This window comes from Citrus clementina, unplaced genomic scaffold, assembly GCF_000493195.1.
Source record: "Citrus clementina cultivar Clemenules unplaced genomic scaffold, Citrus_clementina_v1.0 scaffold_6, whole genome shotgun sequence".
In the NCBI taxonomy this organism is placed as follows: domain Eukaryota; kingdom Viridiplantae; phylum Streptophyta; class Magnoliopsida; order Sapindales; family Rutaceae; genus Citrus; species Citrus x clementina.
Genome location: NW_006262139.1, coordinates 1133595 through 1155033, shown reverse-complemented (window position 1 = coordinate 1155033; position 21439 = coordinate 1133595). Strand labels below are relative to the sequence as shown.

The window sequence follows — 21439 nt, the reverse complement described above, 5'->3', positions numbered from 1 at the left end:
ATGTGATAGTAATTGAGTGTTAATAGAATTTCTCATATTGAAATAACTAAACAACAATTGGTAGTGCTGCTTGCTTACTTTTTTCAACAATGTTGTTAGACAAATACCACTTTGTTTATCAACTCCATCTCCATCAAAATTGTTTATTGGTCAAGTGGATTAAAATGTAACCTGTCATACATTTAACGATTAAGGCCTCCGTATAGACAAAGGCTGCAGCTCCCAAGCATTTTATCATCAAGGCTGCTCCACACTTCTTGACCATGCGCGCAGAAAAGCTCTCTCCTTTTATCACTTTCGAGGGAAAAGGCAAAAGTTGATAGCAGCTGGATCTGCAGGCAATCTTCCCATCCGAAACAAAATAAAATCTCTGCTACTATCTGGCCAGCGAGTAGATAAACTACGGTCAGGAGATGGGTGAAAAATTCGCAATGCTTGTTTCCTTTAGACCTTAATTCTTCAATGCTTATGCTATTTTTCTGTTCCAATGATAAGGTGCACAATATTGAAGAATGCTGCTCCCTCCTGTACAGATTTAAAATGATGATGTATAAAAGCATGCTTCAGAAATGAACGTTGGCAGCAACCCCTAAGCTGAACTCACAGCTAACTCCGGAGGCTGATGAAAAATCTTCAGTTTCAGAAGAAACTCCCATGAAGCCTGCAGCAATAAACCTGATCCATGGCTCTATCTTTGACTTTGATTCGAATGAGGAATACCCACAAGCAGGAGATGAAGCATAGTTTCAGGACTCAAAAGAGGAACCAAAAGAATAACTTTCCCAAGCACCATTGGAAATAGACACTACACATGATCAATATTTGATACATTCAGCATAAATTTATTTCATATAATACAAGGAGTTCACAGAAATGGTAAATTAATACATCTTTAGTTTAAGAATACAAATTGTTCTACAGCATAAGATCAAATGTAGGAAACACAAATATCCCAGAGATAGCTTCTCAAAAGAATGACCTGATAAATCTTCTTGAACCAGCCAAATGAAAATAACAGCTTAAAAAAAAGCCATTCATGGATGCAGCAAACGCACAAACTAAGAAAATAAACATCCTTGACTCACTAGAGTGAAACAAAACCAGAGCTTTAACAGAATCTACAGAACGACAATCCAAGAGCATCACGATGAAGCGCGGGCAAAAGGTCAGAAGGAGAGTCACTGCACCAGAAAAAACCAGCAGCTTGCGCAGCCAAATTGGCAAGTTTGTCCACAACCCAATTCCCTTCATGAAAAGCATGTGTAAATCTAACCACCATCACATCTAGATGAGATGCACAATTCTGTAATCCAATCCTCCTGTTTTTAAAATGAAGAACAGAAATAATTGAATGGAATTCTTTAATCCGATGAAATTGTTGAGGGCATATCATCATAGAAAAATAAAAATGATGTTAGAAAAGAAAAGGTTGAAATGCAAATCCGAAAAAGATTGAAACAAAATAATTCGACAAAGAAGTGAAATGAAAATTAATTACCTGGATTTCATTCTTCAAATTCACAACTCCTCCAAGTACTGAGAGGCCTATTATATTAGTAGGTGTTCGAGTGAGATGATGACCCATCCAACAGCTAGAAAAAGATAAAGAGAAAAAAATCTCATTAATTCATTTAAATTAATTAAACTACAACTACTTTTGTATCCATTTTCTGATTTTATATATATATGTACACACACACACGTACCTTTACTCTATGCAATTGTTGTATGGTTGTGTTAAGGTCACCATCCCAACATGGAGCCCCTCTGTTTCTGTACATGACGTCTACTCTCGGCGGTGTGCTTAATTCTCCTGTAGTGAAAATATTCATCTTGGGACAACCAACCACAAATAAAACTTCTAAAGATGGAAACTTGAAGATGTAATTGCCAGAGCAGAAGCTTGTGAGACTATCTAAGTCTAACAGGGACAACATCTTCAATTTGTTGAAAACAATCTCTTCTCTTGCTAATTGGTTTCCCTCACTTTTTACAACTTGTGTCATTGCTCTGCATCCAAATACCTGCATCTTTACAAGTGCCACCAGACTTTGTGCTGCAGAGGATGCTACTAAGTTCGTCAACTTCTTGCAACCGGAAACTTCCAGAATTTTTAGATTCCGAAAAGATACCGACGACGACGGCAACAGAATTAACAGATTGTCACACGAACTTACAACTACATTATCAACATATTGAAAAATGGAGTCCATTTGGGAGTCTTGTTTCCACAGTTGATTCAGATTATTTAGTCTCGACAGCCGTAAATATTTGATCGGTGCGAGCTTCCCCACATGTTGATCCAAGTGTCCATCATTTGAGAGTATCTCCTCGTATAAACATTGCTTCAGTCTGAGTTCTTCCAGATGATGAAATCTCTCAAGTAAACCAAGTGGAAAGCCAGCAGCGGAAGCATCAAATCCAAGTTGAAGAACTTTAAGACCGCCAAAAAGATGTCGTGGGAAATCGCCGTGCCAAATCATTCTGATGCCTTTTCCATCTAATCCCAGTTCCTCCAAGTTGGGAAAGATCTGATCATCATATGAATCAGATAATTTAAACTAATTATGCTGTTCACTCAAGCAACAGGTTTTATTTCTTTTATGGTAGAAAAAAAACTTCTTTTTTATTCTTTCCCGTTATAAAAAGCAGGCATATCATTGTAGGCGATAGTTTAATAAATCCTCAACCATTAAAAAAACTGTCACATGCATAGCATGAAAAAATTTGATTTAATATTAAAAGATATTAAAACGGTTTCATACCTTTTCGAGCAAGAAAAGGGGCTGTCGTGCTGGGATATCAGGTTTGTCCTCCTCACTACTCTTGCAAAAGCTAAATAATTCCGAATCAAATACAGTTACTTGGTCACAATCTGACACTTTCAATAATTTTAATGCCGGCCATTCTGAAGTATGCATTCCAGGATATAAGCATTTAAGTTCAGGTAGGCCTGAGAGTCTCAGACTGGTCACCTGCGGAAAGACAAAATTAGGGAGAACTTGATCATCTGCTCCTTCCTTGGAAATGATCTCCTGCAATCCCTTGCAGTGGCAAATCTCCAGGTGTTGGAGATGCTCAAAACTTCCGAGCATAGATGCTGAAAATATGTATTTTAATTTGGGACATTTACTCAAGATCAATCGTGTTAGATTTTGAAAGCAAAGAAACATGGCAACTGGAAGTTGATTGTGCCAAATCTTTTCGATATTAACTTTATTCATCTCCAAAACCTCCAAATTAGACAACACAACCTGAAAGTTACATAAAATTATTTCTCATTAATCGTTAGATCCGACATCATGTACATATGAGGAAGCGCCTAAGAGTATCAATTTTCTAGTTAGACCTGATGAGAGCATGTGAATGTGTCGAATCGTTTTTCTTTATTTGATTAATGAATATGATGATACTCTCTCTTGCATTTATCATTATGTGTACGATCTGTATACCTTAAAAACCAACATAAAATAAATTGCTAAACTTCTGCGTACCTTCTCGTTGAAAAGTGCTGAAGAAATATCAAGCTTGTCTTCAAAACTGCTGATTTTGTTGGAACATGTCTCATGCATCCCTTGTGCTTCTCTATTCTTTTTCACTTCACAGCAAAAGCTTGTAAGCTCCGGAAGACTTCCCAGACACAAAGTCCTTAATTGACTGAACTCTATCTTCTGATGATCGATAGCATCATATTCTCCATCAACAACAAATATTTCTTGAATATTCCTGCAATTAATAACTGCAATCCTTTCCAGTCTTGGAAGGCATTTTGCTGCAGACAGCAAGAAAATATTACTCAACTGGTCACAAAGTTCAACTCTTATGGTTTTTAATTCATTAAAAGATTGTACGCTGAGTCGATCCTGACATATCCTCTCCAACTTAATTAAATTGTAGAGATTAAGTGACTCCAAAATTGGAAAGGCATCATCCAGAGGTACCCTTTCCTTCGAGTCAACAATACACATGAAGTCAGGATTATTTTGCACATGCAAATGCTTCAACCGCGAAAAACCCTCCCTGTCCAAATCGAAAAGAACATTCTTTACATCTTGCGACTTGTCCAGACACAAGTATTCAACATCCTTGATGCCCTGCAATTTCTTCGAGCAAATGGACACAGAATTAAGCTTGAGCTTCAACGTCCTCATGATCTCATGATCATCGATCGCAAATAGTGCCCAGCTCAATTTAAAGCAACAATCATTGTTGGTTGCTGCAAGAGGCAGGAATGATGAATCTCCTACTGATATTTTAAACCTTTCCAGCTTTCTGGCGAAAAAGCCTTCTGGTAAAACATTGTCATTTTTAACATGTACTTCTAAATTGGTCAACCGAGGCAAATGCATCAACTCATCAAGCCTAGCATTAATTCTTTCACTATTGGGTCCTTCATCATCCCACTCAACAAAGCAATTGCTCATATATAATTCTTCTAAACGAACCAACCTTGATATGACATTAGGTGCAATAACTTTTAATTTGAAACAGTTGGACAAATCTAACTGCCTTAGCTTAGTCAAGTGACCCAGTTCTTCAGGCAACTTTACAATACCAGACCCCCAAAAGCTAAGGATTTCTAGATTCTTCAGCTTTCCAATGATGGCTATGTCATCCAACATGCATTCAACTAGACATAGTGTCTGAAGATTTACAAGGAGATCAATGGAAGATGGCAACAAAAGTAACTGCATTCTAGTGAAATCTACAACTCTAAGCTTTCTCATCCCTGTGAAAAAGTTACATGGATTATTGATTTCAAAAACAGAATCCTTAGGATTGATGTGTAAAAATTCAAGCCGCGGACATTCCAAGCCTTCAGGAAGTTCATGAATACTACAGCCTCTTAAAGAAATTGCATAGCACTCTTTTAGCGCAATGTCATCTGGCCATTCCCACACATCCTCATTTCTCACTAAAACCGCATGTTGGTCACGGCATGCAATTGATATGGCAACATCACGAATGACATCATGCATAGACAATTCTTGATTGCTGTCGCCCTCAAGCAACAAACAAGAGTCTCTAAGTTCATGGACCAATGCATATAATTTGTTTCGTGCATCCTCCAACTTATTTGCCTTTTGAAGTATGCCCAAGCCCATGCAGCATTGGAACAAGTATGAAGTGCAAATAGAATTCCCCAGTAGACTACAGAGCATAAAAAATTTCTTGAGTTGCTCACCTTTCAAATTCTTGAAACTCAGCTCAATAGTTGAATACGCCTCTGCCGGCACTCCTTCGAAGTTTACCTCTGAAGGCATTCGGAGTTCTTGCAAGGCACTCTTCCATTCAGGCACACTCTTATTTCTCAGTGCCCTTGCTATTGTAGTTAAGGCAATGGGCAAACCTTTACATGCCTGGGCTACTTCTGTTGCCGTAGATTGCAATTCACGATTTTCGACATGATCATCAGCCATTAGCTTGAACAATCTCCAAGCTTCTTCTTCATTTAAAATGTCAATCGAGAAGTTTTTTTGGGAACCCATACGGAACAGGACGTTGCGATCTCTTGCTGTCAGCAACAATTTACATCCTTTGTGATCATCACCAAAAGGAATTCCAACGGCCTCCAAATCAACACATTTCCAGATATTATCTAAAATTATAAGGATCTTCTCCTCCTTCTTCAATCGTTCATATAGCCTACTTGCTCTTCTTGATCCAGTTTCCTCCTCTAGCACCAGACCTAATTTCTCAGCAATTTCTTGCTGAATTTTTTTTATATCTAATGTCTGGGAAACCTCTGAAAATACCACTAGATCAAAGAGCTTGTCTTCCCTCGCTTGCCTAGCAACCTCCTTCACCAGTGTCGTCTTTCCAATGCCGCCCATGCCGTACACCCCAACGATGCTGACATTAACATCAGTCAATGCATTTTGCACAGACTTCAAAGCACAAAGCCTTGATTCGAAGGCCTCGTAGCCTTTGCGAGACTTCAGCCATATCTCCTCCGGAATGGTACGATAGGAAATCCTATCAAATCTCCCAGCTTCTTCCCGTAGCTCAACAATGGCCGCCTTCACCTCTGTCTCTGCTTTCTTGCTGAGCTGATAACGGGTCTTAAAATTAGGACACAACCCCTTCAGACAGCGCTTGTTTGTCGCTGTCTCTTCGTCTTGAATGAATTTTGCTGCCTCATCAATGATCTTTTTCACGCTAACCACCCACCTCTCAACCTTCTCTTCAATATTTTCACCATTTCTTTCAGCTTCAGAAACTCTGCGCTGAATGCTCGTGCTTTCTTCCTTGAGCTTCTCGATTTCTGCCCTGAGATTCTCAAAGTTGGCATTGTAGTCACGCAAATAACCAACTCTGCGTTCTGTTGGAGGAGCCAGGCATTTTACAACTTCTAAAACCAGAGAAAAAATCATTTCCGCCATCTTGTTGCTCAATTCTATTGTGAAGAAGACGGCAAAGTGATTTAGATATTAAGCACAGGGTTTTAAGATGCGAAGATGGAAACAACGATTCAGAAAAGGGTTTATAGATCAAGATCACAAATTATGCGAAGAGATAATGAAAATCAGATAGATGAGTGCTACAGAATAAGAAGTGATCATTGAGGTCAAAGATGAAGGGAAATTATTATTTATATACCCTATAGTTGGTCTGTTATAAAAAATAGTATAATATTTTGAGCGTGTATCAATCGTTCATCTTAAATTAACAAAATATATTTATCATCTACTAAACCGTTACTTACCGTTTAAATAGGATAACGCCAGAGTGGTAATTTAGTCTTTTCATATGATACAAGTAATAATTTAAGGGTATATAAGTGATAATAAAAAAATTTAAAAGTATATAAGTGATAATTTTTAAGGGTAAAATCATCAATTCACTATTATTCCGTTAATTTTCAAACGGCAGCTAACGGTTTGGTGGTCGGCAGATAACTTTTGTCAATTTAGGGTGGACGATTAATACACTCTCAAAGTATTGTAGTATTTTTTATAACAGAGTATCTATAGGGTATACAAATGATAACATCCCAAAGATGAATAAAGTGCTTCTTAATCACTTTAATATCTCCTTTTCTTTTCTAGGTCATGATATTTGCACGTCAAATCTCCTTTATATGTATGCTCGGCCCCTCTGATGGTGAAATATAAGGGACAAATTACTACATATTTGGAGGGAATTGTAGCAGATGCACTTTAATACTTTAAAAATTATCTCAATACCCTAAAATTAGAATTTGATAAAATTTTCATCAATACCCTTTAAAAATTGATAAGAAATTACTAAATTATCTTTGTTTTAAAACACTTCAACTCAACCAGCATCACATCTGCTCAAACAAACAAACACTCATCCTCCATTCTCAATTCCCTCACCGACATCACATCTACTCAAACAAACATTCATTCTCCATACATGCTAAATCGAACATCAACACGAGCAAATTGAGCCTGAGAAGGGGAAGCTGCCACAACTGAGAAAGAGAAGCCTAGTTCATCGCTACATAATCGCCGGCGAGAGCTAATCCTTTACTGCAAAATTATCAGAATGTAACTACTTGAGGTAAGTAATTCCCTGTAATTAATTTTCTTGTTGATATTTAAGAAAAAAACAAAAATTTAGGATTTTATATTGAAAAAATAGATTAATTAGTTATGAGTCTCTCATAACATGTTCGAAAATAAATTTCTAGTTGTTTTGCTACATGTAAATTGTGAAAATTTGATGGATTATGCCAATTATCGTTTGGTCATATAACACACGATTTGGTCGTGTAAGGTTATGTAAGATTCAAGGTTGTGTATTACACGACCTTCATGTATTGCACGATTACACAACCCTCATGTATTGCACAATTACACGGCTGTCATGTATTGCATGATTACACTACAAACACTCATTCTCCATACATGCTAAATCGAACATCAACACGAGCAAACTGAGCCTGAGAAGGGGAAGCTGCCACAACTGAGAAAGAGAAGCTTAGTTTGCCGGTAAGAGCTGATCATTTACTGCAAAATTGTCAGAATGTAACTACTTGAGGTAAGTAATTCTCTGTAATTAGTTTTCTTGTTGATATTTAGGAAAAAAAATCAAAACTTTAGGTTTTATATTGATAAAATAGATTAATTAGTTGTGGGTCTCTCATAACATGTTCGAAAACAAATTTCTAGTTGTTTTGCTACATGCAGATCGTGAAAATTTGATGGATTGTGCCAATTATCGGTTGGTCATATAACATACGATTTGGTCGTGTAATTTTATGTAAGATTCAAGGTTGTGTATTACACGATCTTCATATATTGCACGATTACACGACCTTCATGTATTGCACAATTACACGACCGTCATGTATTGTACGATTACACTACTTTTATGTATTACACGACCTTCATGTATTACTTCTAAATAGCCGAGTATTGTTTTTTGAATTGATTAAGAGCTGTTTCTTGAGGTTTGATTTATTTTTATTATTTCTAAATAGCTGGGTATTGTTTTTTGAAATTTTATAGGCCTTACTTTTTTTGAAATTTTGATGAGATTTTGGCAACTCGCCATTTTTTAGCATGAAAGGAATTTTGTTTCCAGATGGAGGGGTAAAAAGTTCATCATCTCTCTAGATGTGTCTTCTGTATATATATATATATATATATAACATCATTTCTGTAATTTAATTTTTTGTTTCTTGTTAATAGAATATACACATTACATTTAGTTTAATTAGGCTCACAATTGGGGACAATAAATTAGAATGGTGCAGATGCCTTTACCTTGTGGAACGTCATTACTTAGAGAGATCCTAAATTTCCAATTATAAGCCATGGTGTGTCTAGTTATGGTTCTTAGTGGAAACACTTTGATAACTGCAAATGGTGTTCTTCTATGTATTTAATTGCGGTCAATTTCCTATAATTGATAAACTTTTTTCTTAATTGATTTTATGGAATTATTATATGCAGGCAGTCCTTATGTATGCATGTATGCTTGGGAAGAGGAAGAAAGCACTTTGAAGATAAAAAAGAATAAAATGGTTGTAATCTGTTTAATTGCGATGTTCATTAGTGTATCATATCCAAATATTGAAAAATTTGTGCAATGATAACTTTGTTTATTTATACTAATGAATCTAATCATTTCTTGAACTGTCCGATGTGCAAATTTAGTGGATTTGCTGCAATTTATGAACCTAATTAAATGTGAGTATAGATTATACCATATAAAATACCATATTTTTAACCGTTGCTAAGAAATGTCTACATGCTTGCCTAGAACTAGTACTTATAAACTGAATAAACAAAAAAGTTTTTTAAATGAAATCAATACTAACATGATACATAAATTGGAATCTAGAAAAATTAAGTTCTTTCATAATGCAACAAATTTTAGTCAAAAAATTAAGTTCTTTCATAATGCAACTATCTTCTCCACTAATTCGGCATATGTTGTCGATCGTGGTATCATTATCCCTTTAGCCTTGGAACCTTTGAACTTATACTCGTCATTTTGCTCAATTCATTCACCATTGAAGAGAATAGGCGCACGTACCAAAACCATATCTGATGGTACAATAAAAAAAATAATATCAAATTTCATATACAAGTAACTATACGACCTACACAACTACATTACTTACATGACTTACACAACCTACATAACTATATTACTTACATGACCTACATGACTTACACGACTATATTACTTACAAGACCTACATGACTACCTGACCTACATGACTGACTACCTGACGTACATGATTGACACTAAAAAGTGTACATTTAATAAGAATGAAATTATTAGTTTTTCACTTATTGTGTCAATTAATGCGCTCATTATTTCTAAATTATTTTAATACTCCCCAAATATATTTTTATGTTAAATTAATTCATAAAATGTTAATTTTTATCTTGTAAATATTTTTCAAGAATAAAGATGAAATTGAAATTGAAAGCGGGAATAAAGAAGAACTACTGGAGCACAATTGAGGAGATGTAAAAATAAAAAATATAAAAAAAAGAACAAAATGACAAAAGAGCAAAAGGCAACCATGACCATCACACAATTCAATATGTATATATAATATAAAAATAAAATAAAATAAAATATTAATATTAATAAAATAAAATAAAAGAAGATGATTTCCTTTGCCTATAAAAGGCAAGGGGTGGCAAGCGATTGTGAGAGGAGAGAGCTGAGCAGAGAGAGCTTAAGCCGAAAGAGAATAGAGTGCAGCTGAAGAATTGTATCTTTTCCTTCTTTTTCTTATTTTGTTGTAATCAACTTTCTTGTAGCGTATTTCAAAAGTTTATTAAATAAAAAGAGTGTTGTGTTTTCTTTCAATATGAGTAGTTAATTTTACTAAGTTGAGGTGAAAGGTGAAGCTCAATATTTCAAACTATTAAATTTATTATTTTCTCAAATGATTTTTTAAGTTTATTTTATTATTTTCTATTTATTTTTATGTTATGTTAATCTATAAATTTCTTTGGATTTGTATGGTATTTTGACATAATGTCGATACATTAATATAGTATGGCACATTAGGTACTTTATTCCATATTTATCCACACACATAGTTAGTTGAGAATTAAATGATATAATAATTAATTGGTAAAAGTGAGGCAAAAATATAAAAATGAGAGAATAGTAAAATTATAGTTTGAATACTGAGAGTGGATCTCGTAACCTTAGCATGTCTTTAAATTGAATTCTAGAGATTTCTTTTCTCGCAATTAAATTTCTTTGTTTAAACAAATTGACAATTAGATTTTAAAATTCCTTGTGGTTCGACTCCGGACTCATCGGGTTATATTATAACTAGACACTCTTATACTTGGGAGTAATACATTTTTGAGTCGTGTCAAGTTTTTGGCGCCGTTACCGGAGAGTTTTCTAAATTTAGTGTTAGTTTGTCTTTACATTATTTTTATTTATTTATTTTTTTTTTATTATTATTATTTTTTTTTTTTTGTCGTTACTATCTTTCCGTGATTCTATTTTATTCTCTTTTTGCAAAACTTCAGTTAGCACCTCTCCTCTTTTCAAACCTTAACATTATCCATAAAATTTGTGAGAAACTTCATCTTAGCCCAAAAAACTTTGCAAATCAGTCCCCAAATCAAATTTATTTCTTTAAATTTCTGCAATTTACTTTCTGGATTTATTTTAAATGATTGGTTCTACCGCCTGACTGTTATTTAAATTCTATTAATTTATGTATTTTTCTTTAAATGGTCGGTTCTACCGCCTAGCATTTTAATTTCAGTTTGCTAATTTATTTATATGGTCGATTCTACCGCCTAGCATTTTAATTTCAGTTTATTTATTCTTGTACATTAGTTAATTTAATTTTATGTTTTATTATATGGCTGGTTTTAAAATACCGCCTAAACTGTTTCTTTTAATTTCTTTGTTTATGGCTGGTTTCACCGCCTAATTTATTTATTTATTTTTCAGTTTGTTTATTTTTATTTCGCATTTTTGCTTATTTAATTTCTAGTTTATTTTTATTTCTGTAATTTTCATTTAGTGTTTTTTACATCATTAGTTTAGCACACATCATCAGCATTGCTTGCGTCGATGGTCTCATACAAATAGTGGCAGATTAATTAGAAGATCACCTTCACCACCCTTAGATATGGCTGACACAGGAGCTAAAAATTTTTCGAAGCACAAAAATGACCAAGCCTTGCAAAATATTCATGAACAGCCTAGGACCCTTAGAGACTTCATGCATCCTACTAGAACATGGTCACCATCATGCATAGTTTTCCCTCCTAATGCATCACGTTTTAATTTCAAACCTGGTATCATTCAACTTCTTCCTACTTTTTATGGTTGTTGCACTGGAAAACTTTTGTTCCAGCAGAATTATTGAATTCACAAAATTATTTATACCATAAAATGAACTCGAAAAATTCTGAATTTTTTAAATAGAAGTTAATATATCTGTCTAGTATTTCCAGTTTTAATTTCATAATTTTCTGATTAATGTGTAATTTTATAAAAATCTCGGAACCAATACTGTTCTATTAAGGGACTGTGAGACAGTTTTGAGTCTATCATGAAATAAATAGTTTTTAAAATGATTTTGGTATCGGATCCTCCTGAAAATTTTATACGAGATACCTATGGATGTCTAGAGCATATCTGCATAATATCGTATCGTTTTGATTATTAGATTAAGAGTTAAAATCAAGAGAATCAGACTTGTACCGACATAAATTAGAAAATCAGGTTCTCAGAATAAGTTGTTATTAATTATGTTTTGTATCTTTTTAAGGTGTTGGAGATATTTAAGGTTGTTAAAAGCTTAGAGTTGTGTTTCAATTATTATCTTATCGAGGTAAGTAACTCTATTCCTAGTGTACTGGATACGTATAATAATTTTTATATTTTAATATTATTACAAGTACATATTTTTCTTAGTTCTTTGTAACCAAATTAATTTATGTAATGTCTTCAAATCTGAAAATTATATTATTTTTATGGTTTTAACAAATATTATAAATGCTTTTAAATGTGTAATTTATTTTTGATAAATAATTATATCTTTGAAATTGTCTATAAAATGTTGGAATGGAAATTGTTCTGCAAGCTTAAATCATTATTATGATCTTTTATGAATTCAATATGAATGTTTTATTCGCATTTGATTAAGATTATCCACGAAAATCATGCGGGGGCCACCTCTTGAGACTGTATGAGGGCCACCTCTCGAGGGCTAAAATGTCACGAAGTGCCACGTATAGTATGAAGTGCCACGTATAGTACAAAGTGCCACGTGTAATTTGCAACAAATTAAAAATGAATTTAAATATTTTGGTTTATTGTCCGTAGTCATTCTAATTCTAATTATGATCATATTATATGATATAGAGATATTTATGTTATGTACCAGTACTGGGTTTTTGTTCTGAGTGTGCACACGATATTCTGATTCTGTCCAGGTCACCGGGACTATAGGTGACATTATGTGACAAGAGCTAACGTTTTGTTTTCGTGAATGTGTTATATGATTTGCTTTCGAAAGTTATCTATGTTTTCAATATTCTGAATTACTATGAATTTATGTTATTTTATCGAGATATATCGTTTTATGAAATTTATGAATTATGATATATGTTTTACTAAAAAGAAGGCTTACAAATATTTTTAGTATCAATAGGCCTAGTGTGTTGGGAATGGTTTTACTTAACGAGTTGACGGCTCACCCCTCGTCATTACTTTTTGTAGATTAAGTGACTTGTTCAAAAGTGTGGTTATCTTCGGAGTTAGAGATTTATTTACTTGCTAAATTGAATAAAAGAAGGATGAATTTCTTTAGCCTTTAAGTTTGTTGGTTTTTTGAATTTGTATTTGGAGAGTTTTGAGACATTTGTTACTTTTATGACTTGGAAGAAAATGTCAAGTATCTGATTTGTGGAATGATTTATCTGTTTAATAAAATTTGAGGTATTTCAGTTTGAGAATTTGTGTAAGGATTTTTGATTTGCTAGTCTTACCACGTGTTCCGCACGTGATAATTTTGGGGTGTTACAGATGCGATCGTAATTGAGTGTTTAAAAGAATTTCTCATATTGAAATAACTAAACAACAATTGGTAGTGCTGCTTGTTTGCTTTTTTCAACATTGTTGTTAGACAAATATGTAAGAAAATGAAAACAGTGAGATAACAAATTAAACAGTAGCTAACCAACGAAAACCAGCTAAAAAATTAAAACAGAAACCCGAGGCCGGCACAAAAACAGTCTCCTTAAAACAGATTTACCACCTTTACGGAGTGCTTAAGGTTTGCTAGTATATGTTTCCCAGGATGCAACGGGTATGATTCTCCATTAAACAGTAGCTAACCAATGAAAACCAGCTACTGGAAATTTCACAAGAACTGTTACAATAAAAAATTCAAAAGGAATTAAAAATGGGCTTAGCTTGCATGGATGATTTTGGGCTGACATTCGTGTACGCAGGACGCGCGGGTTCAACCAATTCGGTCTTGGATTCACACCCCCCCTGCGCACGCGCGTGTGAAGAGAGTCTTTATCCTTATAATCCTTACCCATGCATGGTTAAGTGTTTATATATATACACTAATTCCTAGGCTTCTTTTTTCCATGTGGGATAAGCTTCATTTCCTTTCAAATTTCTAACTCCAAGGGTGAACTTTGAGAGACAATTTCTCATTCACCCAAGCACCTTTTTAAGAAAATAAAATTATACTATTGAAATATCAACGGAGTAGAATCCGAACCTCACACTATTTTCCACTTTCGTTAAGTGGGACCCACTCAAAATGTGCTCTCAAAATAGCATGTCATGCTAATTTTTCAACAAAATACCACTTTGTTTATCCACTCCACCTGCATAATTTTCAACCAAGGTGATATTTCTAGCAGGTTCAAGTAGATTAAAATGTTACCTGTCATACATTTATCGGTTAGAGGCCTCTGTATAGACAAAGGCTGCAGCTCCCAAGCATTTTATCATCAAAGCTGCTCCACCCTTCTTGTCCATCTGCGCAGCAGAGCTCTCTCCTTTTATCACTTTCGAGCGAGAAGGCAAAAGTTGATAGCAGCTGGATCTGCAGGCAATCTCCCATCCGAAACAAAACAAAATCGCAGCTACTATCTTGCCAGCGAGTAGATAAACTACGGTCAGGAGACGGGTGAAAAATTCGCAATGCTTGTGTTCTTTTAGACCTTAATTCTTCATTGCCTATGCTATTTTTCTCTTCCAATGATAAAGTGCACAATATTGAAGAATGCTGCTCCCTCCTGTACAGATTTAAAATGATGATGTACAAAAGCATGCTTCAGAAATATATGTTGGCAGCAGCCCCTAATCCCAACTCACAGCTAGCTCCGGAGGCTGATGAAAAATCTTCAGATTCAGAAGAAACTCCCAAGAAGCCTGAAGCAATAAACCTGATCCATGGCTCTATCTTTGACTTGGATTCGAATGAGGAATACCCAGAGGCAGGAGATGAAGCATAGTTTCAGGACTCAGAGGAACCAAAAGAATAACTTTCCCAAGCACCATTGGAAATAGACACTACCCATGGATCAATATTTGATACATTCAGCATAAATTTATTGCATATAATTCAAGGAGTACACTGAGAAATGGTAAATTAACACATCTTTAGTTTAAGGATACAAATTTTCCTTCAGCATAAGATCAAATGTAGGAAACACAAATTTCGCAGAGATAGCTTCTCAAAAGAATGACCTGATATATCTTCTTGAACAAGCCAAATGAAAATAACAGCTTAAAAAAAGCCACGCATGAACGCAGCAAACGTACAAACTAAGAAAATAAACATCCTTCACTTACTAGATGTAAACAAAAGCAGAGCTTTAACAGAACTTCTAGGACAAAAGGTCAGAAGGAGAGTCACTCCACCAGAAAAAACCAGCAGCTTCCGCACCCAAGTTGGCGAGTTTGTCCGCAGCAAAATTCCGTTCACGAAAAGCATGCGTAAATCTAACCATCATCACATCTAGATGGGATGCGCAATTCTATAATCCAATCCTCCTGTTTTTAAGGTGAAGAACAGAAAGCATTGAATCACATTCTATAATCCAATGATGTGGTTGAGGGCACATCACAGAAAAATAAAAATGATGCTAGAAAAGAAAAGGTTGAAATGCAAATCAGAAAAAGATTGAAAAAAATAACCCTGATCAGGAAGACATCTGAAACCATTTTCTTGTCCCAAAAATAAATAAATAAAACAAGCAATATGAAAAATTAATTACCTGGGACTTCGTCTTCATTAACACCTCCAAGGACTGAAAGGCCTATTAGACTAGTAGGTGTTCGCGTAAGATGATGACCCCTCCAACAGCTAGAAAAAGAAAAAGGAAAAAAAAATCTCATTAATTAATTTAAACTAATTATAATTACAACTACTTTTGTATCCGTTTTCTGATTATATATATACACGTACCTTTACTTTATGTAATTGTTGTATAGTTGTGTTAAGGTCACCATCCCAACATGGAGCACCTGTCTCTCTGTACATGACGTCTACTCTGGGCCGTGTGCTTAATTCTCCTGTAGTGAAAATATTCATCTTGGGACAACCAATCACAAATAAATCTTCTAAAGATGGAAAGTTGACGATGTAATTGCCAGAGCAGAAGCTTGTGAGACTATCTAAGTCAGCCAGGGACAACGTCTTCAATTTGTTGAAAACAATCTCTTCTTTTACTAACTCATTTCCTTCACTTATTACAACTTGTGTCATTGCTCTGCATCCAAGTACCTGCATCCTTACAATTGCCACTAGACATTTTGCTGCAGAGGATGTCATTAAGCTTATCAACTTCTTGCAACCGGAAACTTCCAGCATTGTTAGATTCCGAAAAGATACAGATGATGATGGCAATAGAATTAACAGACCGTCACAATATTCTAGGATTAGATCCTCAACAGATTGAAAAATCGAGTCCATTTTGGAATCTTGCTTCCCCAGTTGATTCAGATCATCAAGTCTGTACAGCCGTAAATATTTTATCTGTGCGAGCTTCCCTACATGTTGATCCAAGTGTCCATCATTTGAGAGTATCTCCTTGTATGAACATCGATCCAATCTGAGCTTTTCCAGATTATGAAATCTCTCAAGTAAACCAAGTGGAAAACCAGCAGGGGAAGCATCAAATCCCAGTTGAAGAACTTTAAGACCGCCAAAAAGATGTGGTGGGAAATCACCGTTGCAAATCATTCTGATGTCTTTTCCATCTAATCCCAGTTCCTCCAAGTTGGGAAAGACCTGATCATCATATGAATCAGATAATTTAAACTAATTAAGTTATGTGTTCACTCAAGCAACAGGTTTTTTTTCTTTTACAGTAGAAAAAATAACTTTTTTTTTTCTTTCACGTTATAAAATGCATGCATGGCAACATAGACTATAGTTTAATAAATCCTCAACCTTTAAAAAAACTGTCACATGCATAATATGAAAAATTTTGATTTAATATTAAAAAATATAAAAATGATTTCATACCTTTTCGAGCAAGAAAAGGGGCTGTCGTGCTGCGATATCAGGTTTGTCCTCCTGACTACTCTTGCAAAAGCTAAATAATTCCGAATCAAATACAGTTACTTGGTCACAAGCTGACACATCCAATAATTTTAATGCCGGCCATTCTGAAGTATGCATTCCAGGATATAAGCATTTAAGTTCAGGTAGGCCTAAGAGTATCAGAGTGGTCACCTGCAGAAAGACAAAATTAGGGGGAACATGATCATCAGCTCCTTCCTTGGAAATGATCTCCTGCAAACCCTTGCAGTGGCGAATCTCCAGGTGTTGGAGATGCTCAAAACTTCCGAGCATAGATGCTGAAAATATGTATTTTAATTTGGGACATTTCCTCAAGATCAATCGTGTTAGATTTTGAAAGCAAAGAAACATGGCAACTGGAAGTTGATTGCGCCAAATCTTTTCGATATTAACTTTATTCATCTCCAAAACCTCCAAATTGGACAACGCAACCTGAAAGTCACATAAAATTATTTCTCATTAATCGTTAGATCCAACATCATGCATATATGAGGAAGCGCCTGAGAATGTCAATCTTCTAGTTAGACCTGATGAGAGCATGTGAATGTGTCGAATCCTTTTTCTTTATTTGATGAATGAATATGATGATACTCTCTCTTGCATTTATCATTATGTGTACGTTCTGTATACCTTAAAAACCAAAATAAAATAAATTGCTAAACTTCTGCGTACCTTCTCGTTGAAAAGTGCTGAAGAAATATCAAGCTTGTCTTCCAAACTGCTGATTTCATTGGAACACGTCTCATGCATCCCTTGTGCTTGTCTATTCTTTTTCACTCCACAGCAAAAGCTTGTAAGCTCCGGAAGACTTCCCAAACACAAAGTCCTTAATTGACCGAACTCTATCCGCTGATGATCGATAGCATCATATTCTCCATCAACAGCAAATATTTCTTGAATATTCCTGCAATTAATAACTGCAATCCTTTCCAGTCTTGGAAGGCATTTTGCTGCAGACAGCAAGAAGATATTACTCAACTGGTCACAATGTTCAACTCTTATGGTTTTTAATTCATTAAAAGATTGTACGCTGAGTCGATCCTGACATATCCTCTCCAACTTAATTAAATTGTAGAGATTAAGTGACTCCAAAATTGGAAAGGCATCATCCAGAGGTACCCTTTCCTTCGAGTCAACGATACACATGAAGTCAGGATTATTTTGCACATGCAAATGCTTCAACTGCGAAAAACCCTCCGTGTCCAAATCGAAAAGAACATTCTTTACATCTTGCAACTTGTCCAGACATAAGTATTCAACATCCTTGATGCCCTGCAATTTCTTCGAGCAAATGGACACAGAATTAAGCTTGAGCTTCAACGTCCTCATGGTTTCATGATCATCGATCGCAAATAGTGCCCAGCTCAATCTAAAGCAATAATCTTTGTTGGTTGCTGCAAGAGGCAGGAATGATGAACCTCCTACTGATATTTTAAACCTTTCCAGCTTTCTGGCGAAAAAGCCTTCCGGTAAAACATTGTCATTTTTAACATGTACTTCTAAAGTGGCCAACCGAGGCAAATGCATCAACTCATCAAGCCTAGCATTAATTCTTTCACTATTGGGTCCTTCATCATCCCACTCAACAAAGCAATTGCTCATATATAATTCTTCTAAACGAACCAACCTTGATATAACATTAGGTGCAATAACTTTTAATTTGAAACAGTTGGATAAATCTAACTGCCTTAGCTTAGTCAAGTGACCCAGTTCTTCCGGCAACTTTACAATACCAGACCCCCAAAAGCTAAGGATTTCTAGATTCTTCAGCTTTCCAATGATGGCTATGTCATCCAACATGCATTCAACTAGACATAGTGTCTGAAGATTTACAAGGAGATCAATGGAAGATGGCAACAAAAGTAACTGCATTCTAGTGAAATCTACAACTCTAAGCTTTCTCATCCCTGTGAAAAAGTTACATGGATTATTGATGTCAAAAAGAGAATCCTTAGGATTGATGTGTAAAAATTCAAGCCGCGGACATTCCAAGCCTTCAGGAAGTTCATGAATACTACAGCCTCTTAAAGAAATTGCATAGCACTCTTTTAGCGCAATGTCATCTGGCCATTCCCACACATCCTCATTTCTCACTAAAACCGCATGTTGCTCCCGGCATGCAATTGATATGGCAACATCGCGAATGACGTCATGCATAGACAATTCTTGATTGCTGTCGCCCTCAAGCAACAAACAAGAGTCTCTAAGTTCATGGACCAATGCATATAATTTGTTTCGTGCATCCTCCAACTTATTTACCTTTTGAAGTATGCCCAAGCCCATGCAGCATTGGAACAAGTATGAAGTGCAAATAGAATTCCCCAGTAGACTACAGAGCATAAAAATTTTCTTGAGTTGCTCACCTTTTAAATTCTTGAAACTCAGCTCAATAGTTGAATACGCCTCTGCCGGCACCCCTTCGAAGTTCACCTCTGAAGGCATTCGGAGTTCTTGCAAGGCACTCTTCCATTCAGGCACACTCTTGTTTCTCAGTGCCCTTGCTATTGTAGTTAAGGCAATGGGCAAACCTTTACATGCCTGGGCTACTTCTGTTGCCGTTGATTTAAATTCACGATTTTCGACATGATCATCAGCCACTAGCTTGAACAATCTCCAAGCCTCTTCTTCATTTAAAATGTCAATGGAGAAGTTTTTTTGGGAACCCATACTGAAGAGTGCATTACGATCTCTTGCTGTCAGCAACAATTTACATCCTTTGTGATCATCACCAAAAGGAATTCCAACGGCCTCCAAATCAACACATTTCCAGATATTATCTAAAATTATAAGGATCTTCTCCTCCTTCTTCAATCGTTCATATAGCCTACTTGCTCTTCTTGATTCAGTTTCCTCCTGTAGCACCAGACCCAAGTTCTCAGCAATTTCTTGCTGAATTTTTTTAATGTCCAGTGTCTGGGAAACCTCGGAAAAAGCCACTCGATCAAAGAGCTTGTCTTCCCTTGCTTGCCTTGCGACCTCCTTCACCAGTGTCGTCTTTCCAATGCCGCCCATGCCGTACACCCCAATGATGCTGACATTAGCATCAGTCAATGCATTTTGTACAGACTTCAGAGCACAAAGCCTTGATTCGAAGGCCTCGTAGCCTTTGCGAGACTTAAGCCATATCTCCTCCGGAACGGTACGGTAGGAAATCCTATCAAATCTCCCAGCTTCTTCCCGGAGCTCAACAATGGCCGCTTTCACCTCTGTCTCTGCTTTCTTGCTGAGCTGATAACGGGTCTTAAAATTAGGACACAACCCCTTCAGACAGCGCTTGTTTGTCGCTGTCTCTTCGTCTTGAATGAATTTTGCTGCCTCATCAATGATCTTTTTCACGCTAACCACCCACCTCTCAACCTTCTCTTCAATCTTTTCACCATTTCTTTCAGCTTCAGAAACTCTGCGCTGAATGCTCGTGCTTTCTTCCTTGAGCTTCTCGATTTCTGCCTTGAGATTCTCAAAGTTGGCATTGTAGTTACGCAAATAACTAAGTCTGCGTTCTGTTGGAGGAGCCAAGCATTTTACAACTTCTAAGACCAGAGTAACAATCATTTCCGCCATCTTGTTGTTCAATTCTATTGTGAAGAAGACAGCAAAGTGATTTAGATATTAAGCTCAGAGTTTTAAGATTCGAAGATGGAAACAAACGATCCAGAAAAGGGTTTGTAGATCAAGATCACAAATTATTCGAAGAGCTAATAACGATCAGATAGATGAGTGCTACGGAATAAGAAGTGATCATTGAGGTCAAAAGATGAATAAAGTACTTCTTGATCACTTTAATCTCTCCTTTTCATTTTTCGGAAGCAAGGGATGTGCGCGCAATCTCCTTTACAAAGTTTTTTTTTTTTTTTGGTTAATTTTGTAAAAATTGAGTTCCGAGCTTAAACATATTCTTGCCTTGTGACCGTAACTTAGCTTAGCTGACGGTGAAGGTAATTTACACTATAATCAAGTATTCTCTGTTTCACTAGTTAAATATTATTCTTTTATTTTCCATCTCCATTTATGTATGTAGATTAAAAGCTGAATCATGTATATTTATATTTTTTTATGCGTAATATTTCATTTTGATTTTCTTTAATTTTACCTTAGTTGTGTGTTTCCGTCGCCACACAATTTCCTAGCAAAATTTAATATCATGAAAGATCCATGCAACTTGAGTAAAACCTATTGATTATAGATTAAAGAAGTGGAAAGACTAAAGGATGAAGAAGATATGTTTATGAATTAAAAAAATTAAAGAAACTTTCGTTCAGTTTTAAAATAATTGAGGAGAATGATGCTTTCATCTCTTTAGAGTTTAAACATAATGTTTTACCGCTTGTCTGCTGAGCATAATTCGGACGACTTTAAATGTGTTTTCTGACGTGTCATGTAAGTTAGGATAACAATAAAGAGTGAGGATTA

The 21439-nt window shown here is 35.5% G+C and overlaps 2 protein-coding genes across 4 annotated transcripts; both read right to left on the bottom strand.

Moving 5' to 3' along the window:
* Positions 1–899: 899 nt before the first annotated feature.
* Positions 900–6547, bottom strand: LOC18039119 (disease resistance protein RPS2). 3 transcript variants are annotated; one of them, XM_024181533.1, is made up of 5 exons: positions 3495–6547; positions 2766–3254; positions 1707–2531; positions 1499–1592; positions 900–1359 (listed from the first exon to the last, which is right to left on the bottom strand). In XM_024181533.1, exons 1-4 carry the CDS (start codon positions 6381–6383, stop codon positions 1554–1556), a joined length of 4242 nt encoding a protein of 1413 aa, XP_024037301.1. In that variant the 5' UTR covers positions 6384–6547; the 3' UTR covers positions 900–1359; positions 1499–1553. The 3 variants fall into 3 exon arrangements, with proteins under 3 accessions (XP_024037301.1, XP_024037300.1, XP_024037302.1); XM_024181532.1 differs by having other exon boundaries at positions 900–1319; XM_024181534.1 differs by having other exon boundaries at positions 900–1319; positions 2766–2975.
* Positions 6548–15158: 8611 nt separating this feature from the next.
* LOC18039118 (disease resistance protein At4g27190) lies at positions 15159–20758 on the bottom strand. The gene is made up of 5 exons (XM_006428249.2): positions 17702–20758; positions 16973–17461; positions 15911–16735; positions 15720–15808; positions 15159–15495 (listed from the first exon to the last, which is right to left on the bottom strand). The coding sequence occupies exons 1-4, from the start codon at positions 20588–20590 to the stop codon at positions 15770–15772; spliced, it is 4242 nt and encodes a 1413-aa protein (XP_006428312.2). The 5' UTR covers positions 20591–20758; the 3' UTR covers positions 15159–15495; positions 15720–15769.
* Positions 20759–21439: the final 681 nt, after the last annotated feature.

Coding starts and splice junctions, on each gene's coding strand:
- LOC18039118 (XM_006428249.2), bottom strand. CDS start 20,590: ATGGCGGAAATGATTGTTACTCTGGTCTTAGAAGTTGTAAAATGCTTG. Junction 17,462..17,701: donor CAGCACTTTTCAACGAGAAG/GTACGCAGAAGT, acceptor TGTGACTTTCAG/GTTGCGTTGTCCAATTTGGA. Junction 16,736..16,972: donor CCCTTTTCTTGCTCGAAAAG/GTATGAAATCAT, acceptor TATGATGATCAG/GTCTTTCCCAACTTGGAGGA.
- LOC18039119 (XM_024181533.1), bottom strand. CDS start 6,383: ATGGCGGAAATGATTTTTTCTCTGGTTTTAGAAGTTGTAAAATGCCTG. Junction 3,255..3,494: donor CAGCACTTTTCAACGAGAAG/GTACGCAGAAGT, acceptor TGTAACTTTCAG/GTTGTGTTGTCTAATTTGGA. Junction 1,593..1,706: donor AACAATTGCATAGAGTAAAG/GTACGTGTGTGT, acceptor ATCTTTTTCTAG/CTGTTGGATGGGTCATCATC.